The 12,388-nt window shown below is 52.2% G+C and overlaps 5 protein-coding genes across 5 annotated transcripts; 3 read left to right on the forward strand and 2 right to left on the reverse strand.

Annotated features, from left to right (window-relative positions):
* Positions 1 to 209: 209 nt before the first annotated feature.
* On the forward strand, positions 210 to 1,570 carry J4E83_010925 (uncharacterized protein; the record flags this gene model as incomplete). Its single annotated transcript, XM_049337803.1, has 2 exons — positions 210 to 398; positions 464 to 1,570. 2 exons carry the CDS (start codon positions 210 to 212, stop codon positions 1,568 to 1,570), a joined length of 1,296 nt encoding a protein of 431 aa, XP_049183073.1.
* Positions 1,571 to 4,080: 2,510 nt separating this feature from the next.
* On the forward strand, positions 4,081 to 5,976 carry J4E83_010926 (uncharacterized protein; the record flags this gene model as incomplete). Its single annotated transcript, XM_049337804.1, has 1 exon — positions 4,081 to 5,976. One exon carries the CDS (start codon positions 4,081 to 4,083, stop codon positions 5,974 to 5,976), a length of 1,896 nt encoding a protein of 631 aa, XP_049183074.1.
* A 2,314-nt stretch (positions 5,977 to 8,290) lies between these two features.
* Positions 8,291 to 9,436, reverse strand: J4E83_010927 (uncharacterized protein; the record flags this gene model as incomplete). Its single annotated transcript, XM_049337805.1, has 2 exons — positions 8,291 to 9,256; positions 9,308 to 9,436. The coding sequence occupies 2 exons, from the start codon at positions 9,434 to 9,436 to the stop codon at positions 8,291 to 8,293; spliced, it is 1,095 nt and encodes a 364-aa protein (XP_049183075.1).
* Positions 9,437 to 10,215: 779 nt separating this feature from the next.
* On the forward strand, positions 10,216 to 11,085 carry J4E83_010928 (uncharacterized protein; the record flags this gene model as incomplete). Its single annotated transcript, XM_049337806.1, has 1 exon — positions 10,216 to 11,085. One exon carries the CDS (start codon positions 10,216 to 10,218, stop codon positions 11,083 to 11,085), a length of 870 nt encoding a protein of 289 aa, XP_049183076.1.
* Positions 11,086 to 11,334: 249 nt separating this feature from the next.
* On the reverse strand, positions 11,335 to 12,255 carry J4E83_010929 (uncharacterized protein; the record flags this gene model as incomplete). The annotated part of the gene is made up of 3 exons (XM_049337807.1): positions 11,335 to 11,966; positions 12,017 to 12,056; positions 12,118 to 12,255. The coding sequence occupies 3 exons, from the start codon at positions 12,253 to 12,255 to the stop codon at positions 11,335 to 11,337; spliced, it is 810 nt and encodes a 269-aa protein (XP_049183077.1).
* Positions 12,256 to 12,388: the final 133 nt, after the last annotated feature.

Here is a 12,388-nt window from a genome sequence, read left to right on the forward strand (position 1 = left end):
ACGCTCGGTAGCAGTCGCTCACGAGTCCTCGAAGTATACCGACCAGATAGCGCACGATGTCGTTATCATCACTACCCGCCGAGATCATCAGCAGAATCTGCCGTCATCTTGGAATGATTCAGGATGAACGCGGCGGCTTCACTCATTATTGCAACACTGATGATTTCCTACCCCTTCGTATAAGTTGTCGAGAGTTGTACTCGAAAACCATGTACGACGCGTCGGTGAGATACGGGCTACTTCTTGAGCTGCTAGATATCGAAGCCAGTCACAAGGGGCTCTGCGCCCTTCTTCACATCACCAAGATCCCCGACTTCTCCAAACGGATTCGAACATTAACACTTGAGTCTCCTTATGAAAACGAGCCAGCTTTGCCAGACTACTTGAAGGCTAAATGGGTGAGTGATCTCCGCGCACCGGCTACATATGACACACTTACTGACGCCATTCATCCACGCCTCAGGCTAAAGCCGCGTTTCGAGGACAGATCGTCGACGACATAAGCACTTCTTTGGAGGCTAGCGAGACGGTACACCTTCTCGCGCAATGCTTTCGGAACTTGAAAGACGCTCCTGCGCTATCAGAGATTACCGTCCACGGGCGCAACTTGTACGGTCTCGTTCCCGCCGCTCTAGCAGCAAGTGAGTTTCCGCGAGAGATCGCAATCTTCGAGGTACTAGCGCAGCCTGTCGTCGGATCAGGCTATCGCAGTGTCACAACTTCCCCGGGGGAATGCGCGCCGTATACCAAAGGTCTGAGCATCAAAGCGCCTGACTCGGCTTTCGAGAGTGCAGGTTGCATGTCACTCGATAGGAAGCTGGTAAAGCAGAAGAAAAGACAGGTCGGCAACCAAGGCTACCACTTCAAAGGATATCAGCCAAGCTATCGGGAGTTCTCCAGATTTATTGCAGCGTATAGCGAGATCACCCATCTCGAAATAGTTGGATGCGATGAATTGCCCATGTTAAGGCTCTGCGACGGATGCGACGCGGTGTTCAAGCATATTGAGACCGCGAACTTTCCTCACCTGACCTATCTCTCTATGAAAAGGGCTTACGTGAGTGGAGGCCGACTTCGCGGCTTTGTCAAGCAGCACACCAAAACCCTGAAGGAAGTCCGCTTCTCATGTGTTTCTCTGACGGATGGCTCATGGCAATCTCTAGCCCAGGGCTTGCTCAAACTACCGCAACTCGAGACGCTCTACCTCGAATCTCTCTACCAAAGACACGAAGTCGTCAAGTCCAAGATTCCATCTTTCTCAGATCAAAGCTGGTATATCGAGCTCGTATATCACGGTAATTCGAACATCAAGCTCTTTCTGCAGATGTTCCTGCAGCACTTCTGGACGGCGGACTTCGACCGCAAGCGATATTTCGATGGTTATACCGGGACACAACCGTCGCGCAAGACTCGGGCTAGCTACTATCAAGTGTACATGTATGACTTTCCGAATGTTGTGGCGAGTAACGGATATATGGAAGCTGCATCCGTTGAGAAACGGTATGCGGAAGAGGTGTTGGACCTTAGTTCTGACTGGAGTGACATGCAGGCGTACAGGATGTACTACTAGGGGACACATGATTGCTGGACCAGGCCTCTTACAGGATTAGAACTTAGCGACCATCTTGAGGGTCTAATATGGGTTTTCGCGTGTAGTTTTATCACATTATAACAGCAGCTGGCCTCCTGGGGGCGTTCAAAACGATGACGATATTCAGTGAAAGCGCGTGCAGTTTGTGCAGTGTTTGCTCCCTATGCGCCCTACTGTAAGTAGACTAGCGCCATTTACCTTCGCTCCTTCTCCAGGGCTACATATTGCGCTCCTCGCTCGTTTTGCAATGTCTCTCCATCCACCGCTCTACTCTATCGCCCGCGCAGTCAGCTTTGCGCATCAGCGACACAGCCCGAGCGGCTCGCCTATACGCCATAAACCTCCACTATCACTTCACGATAACCTTCAAGCGATTGAACGAAGCCCCCGCTTGCGCACCCAAGAGTCTACATCAATCGCCACACTCAAGCGTCGCGCCTCCATCTCACCGCTAGACGCCTACATCAGCGACAACGCTCGAGCTTCGCGCCTTTTCGGACCAACGTAGGCCTCAACCTTATTCCACTCGATAGGCTCGGAATGTCTCTGATATCCCTACCTACGGAGATCATCAGCAAAATATGTCGACACCTAGGCCTGAAGCGTGATGTAGATGGCTCCTTATACTACAACAACGATGACCTGCAGTCGCTCCGCCTCACCTGCCGAAACCTCCACGCGAAGACTACTTTCGACGCTGTAGTCAGGTACGGACATTTGCTAGAGGAGCTCGAGATATTCGTCGACTACAAGGGACTCTGCCAGCTATTGCACATAACCCAAATACCAGTCTTTCGCGACCGCATCAAACAAGTGCTGTTCTATTATCCTAGGGTGACAAGCATAGCGGACGACTCAGATATTCCATGGGGATTGTCTCCGACCCGTGAAATGCGCCGCGAAGAGATTTCGACATACTTAGAAGCCCCTGAAGCGGTTGAACTGCTAGCAGCATGCTTCCGGAACTTGAAGCAAGCGACTTCTTTGGAGGAGATTCCACTACGGGGTACGAACTTGCAGCGTCTCATACATGCCGCTTCAGCGAGGAGCGGCTTTGCAAGGAAGAAAGTAGTCTTCACAGTACCGCCTGAAAATCTAAGTAACGCTGATCATCGTACTCTGATGGTCAATCCTGCGGATTCCTCACCATACACCAAGGGTATCAATATTAGCACCCCGACCTTACATTACGTGTTTCAACGTCCCGAAATCAAGCAGATAATACAGGACGCCAAAAAGTGGAACGAATATGGATATCATTTGAAGGGCTATCAGCCTGATCACACGAATTTGTCCCGACTTATCGCAAATCACAGTCAGATCGAGACCCTACGTCTGGACGGGTGCGAGACCCATCCTCGCTTGAGATTCTGCGACGGCTGCCATGCAGTGTTTTCTAGGCATGTTGCTACTACACATTACTCCAACATCACCAGGCTGAGTCTCCACGCAATCTACATTAGTGGGGGTCGACTTCGACGTTTCATGAAGCAACACTCAGCCACGTTGAAGGAATTCGACTCCACATTCGTAACGCTAACGGACGGATCATGGCGCTCCATCGCCCAAGGCCTATACAAGCTCCCAAAGCTAGACATGCTACACTGGGCTCTTCTTTTCCAAAAGCATGCAGTACCTCGCGTTCAGAGTGATTCCCTGCCTGTGACAGAACTTAGACCATTCTGTCTCCATAGTTGTACTTGGGAGGGAGCCTCAAACGTCAAGTACTATCTACAGACCTTTCTGGATCACTTCTGCACGCGCAGGTACTTCAAAAGCGCTAGGGGAACTGGAGGTGGTATCACTGCTGCGAAGACACGACCAAACTTCCATGAGGCCATCTTGTATCAGTTTGCTGACGTGGTGATGAAGCCTGCTGGAATGGATTCCGCCTACGCGATTGAACGATACGCGGAAGGGATACTGGACTAGTCATCTCATGTCGATCTAGGGAAAGCCAGAACAGGGAACAGGGTTGGAGCCTACGTCGACGTCATGACACCTGCTTTGCATGCTCTCAGGTTAATGTAGACTGTAGACCTGTTGATGTTTTTCTCAGGTTGGCGTGATCTGGAAAGGGGAGGCACCAGATTAGCTTGAGGAGAAGGACATGGGTAGTGATGAATCGGTGGCTATCAGTTGAGATGGGATGTGTACGAAGACGCCACTCTTCACAGACTCGTGGGTGAAAACACAGCAGACTCTACTCGAGTACATGTCATTGCTGGATCATACCCTTTACAAAATAGGATTGTAGCCTCTGCCTCAACGTGCGTCTTATTCTATAGCGTGCATTTAATTGAAAAGACACCTCCGCATTAGTGCGCAGAATGATGGTGTTCAGATGTTCGTATCCACATCCAAGGGCGGTAGCGACGCCCAACCCATGACTGCGCATTTTTAAATTCTGTCGCGACCTGCTCGAACTCCAGTTTAACCAACTATTCAAAACTCAGCAATCAGTTTCAAAGATTTTGTCGACGCGCGCGATGGCCAACCTTGTGTCGCACGGTGCGACAATCGTGGAGCCTATACAAGTCACTTCCCAACCTGCCGACCCGTCCAAACCTTCCTTCTTGGAGCTGCCTGCCGAGATACGAAACGCCGTTTACGAGCTGCTTTTCAAGAATGATGGTCCCGTCATCTTACATAACGCTGACGCCTTCTTTCCACGAGCACCGGACCTAGACGACTACGACGATGACAAGCTGAGATCCTGTCGGTGCGAAACCTGCCGATATGAAGGCATCTCCCATTACGAACGCGACCGTCAAGCATGGGCAGCAGCTATGGACAACGAGGCGAAGGATTTGCAAGTTTTGAAAGCAGAATTTGCCGACGGCCTTTCGGATGGACTCAGCATACTCAGATCTTGTCGCCAGATTTGTTCTGAGGCAGTTGGAGTGCTCTACGGGCACAACACGTTCGCTTTCACTCGACGCACCGACAGACACGATATCAGCTATCTTACAAACGAATATCGTGCATGGTATGAACCAATGTTTTACACGAACGAAAGATACAACCAACTGAACTACTCTGCTCGATGGATGGATTCTATTGGAGGTCACTACCGCTTCCTGCGCAAGGTGGTCATCGACACGGATGCCATGTGTCCATCCCATTGCCGGTGGGCGGCCGATTTCGATGTCCTCCCCCTCCTTCGCATCATGTGGGCGCATCCGGAAGCCAAATGCGAGATAGTCTTTGAGTCTACAGGAAGAGCGCTTTCTGCCCATATTCATGGTGCAAGTGACCCTACAGCGGTCCCCGAAGATCTCAACACTCTTTTACATACTCTCGGGAAAGAAGATATGCTTGGACTAAGGCATGTTTCGCGATCGTTAAAGAGTGTCGTGATTGAATTTAAACAAGTGGGAAGATCGCGAACTGAATGGCACTTCGTCAAGTACAAACGCTCGGGGCTGAGGTTCTTCACTGTTCTGAGTAAAGGAGCAGAAGTCTTCTGGAACCCAAAGAAGCCGATAAAATCCCGCGCAGACCTGCCTAGATCGATCCGACAGATCATCGCTCGATATGTAGCACTTGGGCCCGAAGGCATCGTCGTGGATCTGACTGCGCAGGTTACACACGGACTTGATCTCACCCTTCTCAGGATGGTTCCCTGTTCGGTAAAGTCTCTCATCCGACCAGGGTATTCGTTGACCCTCTCAATGACCAGTCAGGAAGTCGAGACAAGTTTCGAGAGATTTAGCGCACTCGAGACCCTGCTCTGGCCGGAGGCCATCGACAACACAACTATCAGCTTTATCGCCAGGGGCGAATTTGGGCTCACAAGCGGCCAGAGCATCAATCTCAACTTCATCCTGGATGACGACAAAGGTCTCGAGGATGTTAAGATCAACATGAGAGGTCTCGTGCGCTTCTTGAGCAGCATGTCCATACTCAGAGCCAACATGTGGTCGACCATCAAGATCATTATAAAGGACAACGAAGGACACCAGAGAGCATGTTCTGAAGTGCCAATAAAGAAGCTAAGACAAGCCGTCTTCCTCTTCTTCACCGACCTCCTCCGAGACAGCATCTATGCTCGTGAGCGCCAACATTACACACCCAACATACGCATCAACGGCTTCGGCGCCATCCTCAAATGCATTGAGAAACCACATGAGTTTCGTTGCACAAGAGCAACCAAATGGAAGTCCGACGTGAGCAGCAATGCTGTCCTTGGCTTTTCGGGAGGCCAGAAGTTGAAACTTGCTTCGGTGGCTGATGTCATTCGGCGGCGCGCAGAACTGATGGACTTTGCATGTCCGGTAAATAGGCGCGACGAGTGCTTGATACATGCTTGGGATGATTTGAGGCGGTGTGTGGAGGTCGGATGGGGCAGTCTTGATGATGCGCTAAAGAAGATGAGGCGTTGAGGGATTGTGAGTGGGGCCATGCTCCGCGGAGAATGCGGGTGACATCAGGAGTTCTGGACGCGCCATCGGAGAAGCGCGATAACCTCGTCGTGATAATGGTGCTGAGATGGTCTGCAGGAACTGGCGGAGAATGCGGTGATAGCTAGGTACGGACACGGGATAGCATGAATGACATTAGCAGCATCATGAGCCATCGCTGGAAGTTTGCACGCGTGAGTTTCGCGTTGCCCTGCTAACCCATAACAGCCTAGCTCGGATACTGTGCCGCCCCTTCCATTTGTCTCCAGACCGCCATCAGCTCTGTCTTGCCTCGCAACACCCATTTTCCTCGTTAACACCGTTTCGCACACATCTTTCCATACACTGCCATGGAAATCCCAAAAGGCTGTTCAGCTCCTCTGGATCCGTCCGCGCCATCCTTCCTGACGTTGCCGGCGGAGGTACGCAACACCATCAACGAATACGTGTTTGTGCTTCCACGACGACCTGGAATACTCATCCATAACTCCAACTTCTACTACGACCGACGGCCTTATGAGATTCGTGCAGATGATGAGTCTTTCCCCGGTGACAGCTCAGAAGATGAATGGGTGGACCGCTATCGGATGTGCAGGCGTGTTCCGCGCAGACTGAAAAGTTGGCAGAAAAGGCAAAACCATGGACGGGAAGAAGCGCAGAAGTTCAGGCATGAAGCTTCACTTGGGCTCGGCTTGCTGAAGTCTTGTCGCCAGATATATCACGAAACGGTTGGCATCTTGTACGCCAACAATACCTTCGTCGTTACCAGAGTTGGCACCAGGTGTGACCGCGAAGCAATCAGGGGGTGTCAAGCCAGCAATTGGGATGACTACTACCAGATCAATTATGCGCCGGTATGGCTCGCCTCACTTGGCTCTCAGATGAGGTTGGTAAAAAAGGTAGTCATCGACATCACGACTGTCTGCAGTTGGGGATGTGGCAAGGTCGTCATAAACCAAAATTTACTGCCGTTACTAAAGAAAGTTTGGAATGGAGACCTACCACGCTGTAGCATTACCTTCGTCCACTCTGGGGCCCCATTCAATTGTTCCGGAGGCATGTATTCCAGTAGCTCGAGTCTTGCGGATATCGTAGCAGGCACTGCCCGATTGAACGAGGCGTTCGCGGCTCTTGCCAAAGATGAAACGTTGAATCTTCGACGCCTTTCGAACTCGGAACTGCTTCTCTCGTCCGTCACGATGCGCCGTCTCAGCAAACACGGTCAGGTCGAGTATTACACAGGATCACGAAGGGTTCGCCGTTCTTTTGCTGTTTACCCAGCTTCTGGCGTTGTAAGATGGCACGCCGCGAGGCCAGTCAGTTCACTTACGCAGCTTCCTAATGAAGTGCAAGGCATGATCTGTGCTTATGCAATCACCACGGAAGATCGTCTTCGGCTTCCCATCAACTCCGCCAGGAAACCCAATTTCGATCGGAATGTTTTCGATGTTTCCGTCGCATTCCGGGGATCTTTGGTTCAAGCTGTTGGTCGATACATGCCAGTGGTCATAGAGCTTGTGGCTCAAGAGAGAATCAATGACTACAGCGACGCGGAATTGTTGAGAAGATATGACGCTGGGATGGGTGTCCGCGACGGCGGGCATCGGAATCGTCTGATGGGACAGATCGTCTATCAAAGCCTGTTATCAGAATCCGCAGTACCAACGATCTTAGTCCAAGTGGCACTCACCCGCCCCACTAACCCCGCAGATGTTCGCATCAACATGAACGGGCTGTTCCGTTTGATCCGAGACACTTCCGACAGTATCGAGGTGGACGAGGTTTGTGTTGCTGTCGAGCTTCAGCACACTGGAGGCGACAATGTACACCACGAGACCCACTCCACTACATATGGGAGACTCAAGATGAGCTTGTTCCTCTATCTCACGGACATTCTCGAACAAATTTATCCAAGAGACTGGGAGAGAGATGCCCGAGAGGCTTGCCCGGAACTATGGATTGATGGACACGCAAACGTGGTAGATCTGGCCGCACCACCGCTGGTGGGCTTTCGATGGAGCCATGCGGATTCATTAAACTTTGTACTTGATGGAATGTCATTGAAAAGGTGCGTTAAGGAAATCGAGCGTCGCCCAGATTTCCCCAAGGTAAGTTGCTGTTTCGACCCCGATACTGAGTGCGTGTACCACACATGGCAGTATTTAAAGATGTGGGCAAAACGTGTTTGGAGGATGGACAACGCACGCTCGATGAAGCAAGGACAGACGCTTGGTTGTTAAAGTCGTGTTGCAGATGGATTGAGAAGAGATCCTCTTCTCTTGAGCCACATCAACCATCAGCCCTCCACCCCTCGAATCAAATTCTTGATACCCTCTCCTCTCGACGTCTTTTCCCATGCGTCAGTCGCTTTCTCAAACGGCGTCACCGAACTGATCAACGGCTTCACGTCGATGAATCCCTTCTCCAAAAACCCTACCGCAAGCTCGTAATCCCCGGCACCATATCTGAAGCACCCCCTCACCATGAGCTCTTTCTGGCCCATAGCCACAATCGGGAACTCGATCTTCGGCTTCCCAAGCCCGGTCTGGACATACTTCCCACCTGGGCGCACAAGGTTGATGCCCATATCGATACTTGTTGTCGCACCGGAAGCTTCGATGATAGTGTCGACAAGACCGCCAGTCGTGTCGATGCCATACTCAACGAGATCGAACTTCTTGAGCAGCGCTTCGGCGTTTTCTTCTGGACTGGCGTCGGTCGATGAGCGGAAGGTCTCGCACTTCAAGTAGCTGGCTGCAAATTCTAGCTTCTTCTCCAGGATATCGACAATGATGATGCGATGCGCACCGAATCGACGCGCGATCGCCGCGCAGAATAGCCCGATCGTCCCACTCCCCATTACCACGACCGTTTCGCCAGGCTTCACATCACCCAGTCTGACCGCATGCACAGCGACAGCGAGCGGCTCAACAAGCACCGCTTCATCCAACCCCATCCTATCAGGAATCTTATACACAAAGTCCTCCGCGCTGCGAAAGTACTTCGACAGCGTGCCTTGCGTATCAGGCGGCCCTGGCGCCGCAGCAAAACGGATATCGCGACACATGTTGTAAACCCCAGATTTACACGCTTTACAGATACGGCATGGTATGCCTGGTTCAATCGCTACGCGATCACCCGGTTTGACGCTTTTGACGGATGGGCCGACGGAGTGGATTGCGCCGGAGGCTTCGTGGCCCATTACTATGCCGGTAGTGGGGTTTATCATCTTGCCGATGCCGCCGTGGTGCCAGAAATGGACCTGTGTTTGGTTAGTTGTTGAATGGGGTTATGTGATGATGGGTGGTCTTACATCGCTTCCGCAAACTCCCACATAATTAATGCGAACGATCACATCGTGAGGGTCTACCACCTCTGGCACTGCGGTATCTTCGATCTTTGCGTTCTTCGGCCCGTATAGTACTACTGATGGGTTTTGCATGATGTTGTTGCTGGAGGTGGTGTGTGTGCTTCAAGGGGTAGCATGGAACTCTGCTATCTCGCCAGATATATGCGGAAAAAGATGGCCATTTATATGGAATGAATGGCAATCAGGCGTTCCTTGAATGTACACACATTCAGCCGTCGCGCTCTTGTAATCGTTATCGACCGTCAACTACGGTCGTAAGTGGGGAGATAGACGCGTGTAGCTTCCCCGCATCCGCCCTTCCATCGTCTATCCCCGCACATCCTTCGATATGCAGGGAAGACATATCACGACCGCGATGCATCGAGATGGTAGTCGTGTCACGCGAAGAACAATCTCCGTCGGCGGAGCGTGTCTGGATTGACGATGAGAAGGCGCATGTGATCACGCCGACGATGCGTGTTTCGGAGCTGCTCGTCGCGCATGGACCCCACCTCAAATACTCCATTTGCTTTTTCTGGGTTCTACACCGCTTATCAATCACGAAGTACTCATTCCCAAGAGCAAGATATCAGAAAGCTCGAGATGCTGCGAGCTTCATGCTGCTCGAAGGAGCTGAGGCTCGTGGCTGTGGGAGTACGTCAACGGGTGTACGTCAGAGCACGTGAGCACGTGGCGGGAACGTGGAGCGGCGGGATGGAACCTTCGACCCCACTTTAATTCCTTAGCGTGTTTTAGGACGATGACGTTGATCGCGAGTTTTTGCTTTCACATTGTGGGCGTCTTCCCCACGGACCGAATTCCCCCTCTTCCAACATATCAATCCAGCTCGCGAACGTGCCGTCCACTTCATCATGCCTTCAACGCTTGTCTGGATACTCATTGCAGTATTCGTCTGGCTATTCGTCCCAAATCCATTCGGATCCAAAGAAACCAGTACTACGAGCAGGACGGAGAGCGAAATGCCGTCCAACTGCGCCCGATGCAACAAAGCCGAGGCTGACACCGAGAAAGGCACACTTCAGCGGTGCGCTAAGTGCAAGACGACACCGTACTGCAGCCGTGACTGCCAGAAGGACGACTGGAAGAACCACAAGAAGATCTGCGCCCAGCAAGCGCAAGCCAATGCCAATGCCTACGATGGTTTCCCACCCAAAACCGAACACAGCTCCAATTACGCCGCGCCTCGCATGAAGACCCTCGAGAAGCACGTACCGAATCCGTTTACACGATTAGACGACGGAAAATACCTCCACGACCGCCCCGAGAAGGATGTCTACAGACTCCTCATCGACTCCTTCCGCATGCGATCCGAAGATGACAACAAGCTCGAGAACAAACCTACACCGAACAGCATCTATACGGGCAAATCCTCAAGCATCGAGCCATTCCGGAAGTTCCTAGACCTGGCTGAGACGCGGCGAGGTCTGCTACCTCCGTGGTGGAACGCCGAATACAGGCAAGAGTGCGAGAAGTGGGCTGAGAGCGGCGAATGGAACGATGTGCGGAAGAAGGTCACAAAGGCTGAGATGATCAGCCACTACGGCGATGATAAGGCGCCTATGCAGCTGAGGATGGTAGCGGAGTTTGTATACGGGTCGGGCTCGAAGGGGGAGAGCGGCACTGCGATGCGCAAGGTGCTGCGTGGCATGGAGGGGGGTGGTCTTGGGCTTGGCAATCTCCTGCCCATGAGCTTGACGAAGGTTATGGGTGGTGGAAGCTGAGTGGTAATGCGATATGGAGCATTGTGAGTCGCGTTGTAGTGTTCTTATGCGATGTAGATGGCTGATTGTACTGGTAGCATCACAGCTGGTTCTGAATATGTGCGCATCATACGTATCATCATCTCAATTCATGTCGTCTCCTACATATCTCATACGCGCGAATCAAACGCCGAGCAGCGATACCGCCCGTGACCTAGAACCACAACCCAACTGTAGATGCATAACTTGAACGGAAGCAGCAAGCATCGCCTACTTCCGCTTATGACCAGTTCTTCCCATCCTCGTCTTCTCTTGCTCTGCTTTCTTAGCCACGTCGGCCGCTCTCTTCGCTCTCTGCGCTTCTTTCACGCGTTCATCCGCAGCTATCTCGGCTTGCACAGCAGCCTCTGTGTCCCGTCGTATCTTTCTTCCGGTCGCCGCACGCGCTTGTCTCATGCCCTTGGCGTCTTTACCTTTGAGACCGGTGGGAAGCCATGGCGACGTTCTGGAAGTCTTGTCTGTGGGGATGGGGGGAGGCGACGCGACGGTTTGTTGGACTTCGACGTTGGAGTCAGCTCCGAGCACCGGGGTCGTTTGCATAGAGGCAGCGTCTTCGATGGTTTCGCCATTCGTACTGATATCGGCGTCTGCGACCGTTCCAGCGAGCTCAGCAACATCGTCATCCTCGGGGTCTTGACTAGGGGAGGGGGCCCCGTTGTCGAGTAGGTCCGCGAAGTCCTCGACCTGAACAGTACCATTTGGCGCCAACAGTCGCTCTATCTCCGAAGCCGGCCAGTCATCACGTACGGCCTTGAAAACGATATTGTAGCCGTGGCTGTAAGGATGCTTTCCGCATCCCCTGGACCAGACCGTGAAGCGCTCGCCGCACTCATCACAGAACGCTTGTAGACTCGTCAGTGTCTATTAGGGCGACTGGTTTCGCTTTACAGACCGAAATGTAGTTGCCAGAAGCACTTCTTCTGCGGGGGCGCCTGGGGTAGCGATCAGTTAGAGTGGACAAGGGGTGCAGACGATAGTACAGGGTGTACCAACCTTGCAGTCTTTGCAATGGTGTGTCAGGCCCAAGACTTTGAGGGTATTCTTATTGCAGATATTGGGGTTGAAGTCGCCTTTGAACATCTCTCCGTATCTCTCGTTCAGGTCTATCCATCCGCCTGCGAGCTTTACCATCTTGGTTGATCTTTGGGATAAGTCAAGGTGGGGAACCGTGTGCATGTATATATCGGGCGGTAGTGAGTATGGCCAGAGTGTATAGAGATCGAGGGTCTTGCGGCGCCGAGGCTTTTTCGTATAACATTGCTGC

The sequence above is a fragment of the Alternaria metachromatica genome (assembly GCF_023757995.1).
Source record: "Alternaria metachromatica strain BMP 0045 chromosome Unknown scaffold_56, whole genome shotgun sequence".
NCBI classification, from domain to species: domain Eukaryota; kingdom Fungi; phylum Ascomycota; class Dothideomycetes; order Pleosporales; family Pleosporaceae; genus Alternaria; species Alternaria metachromatica.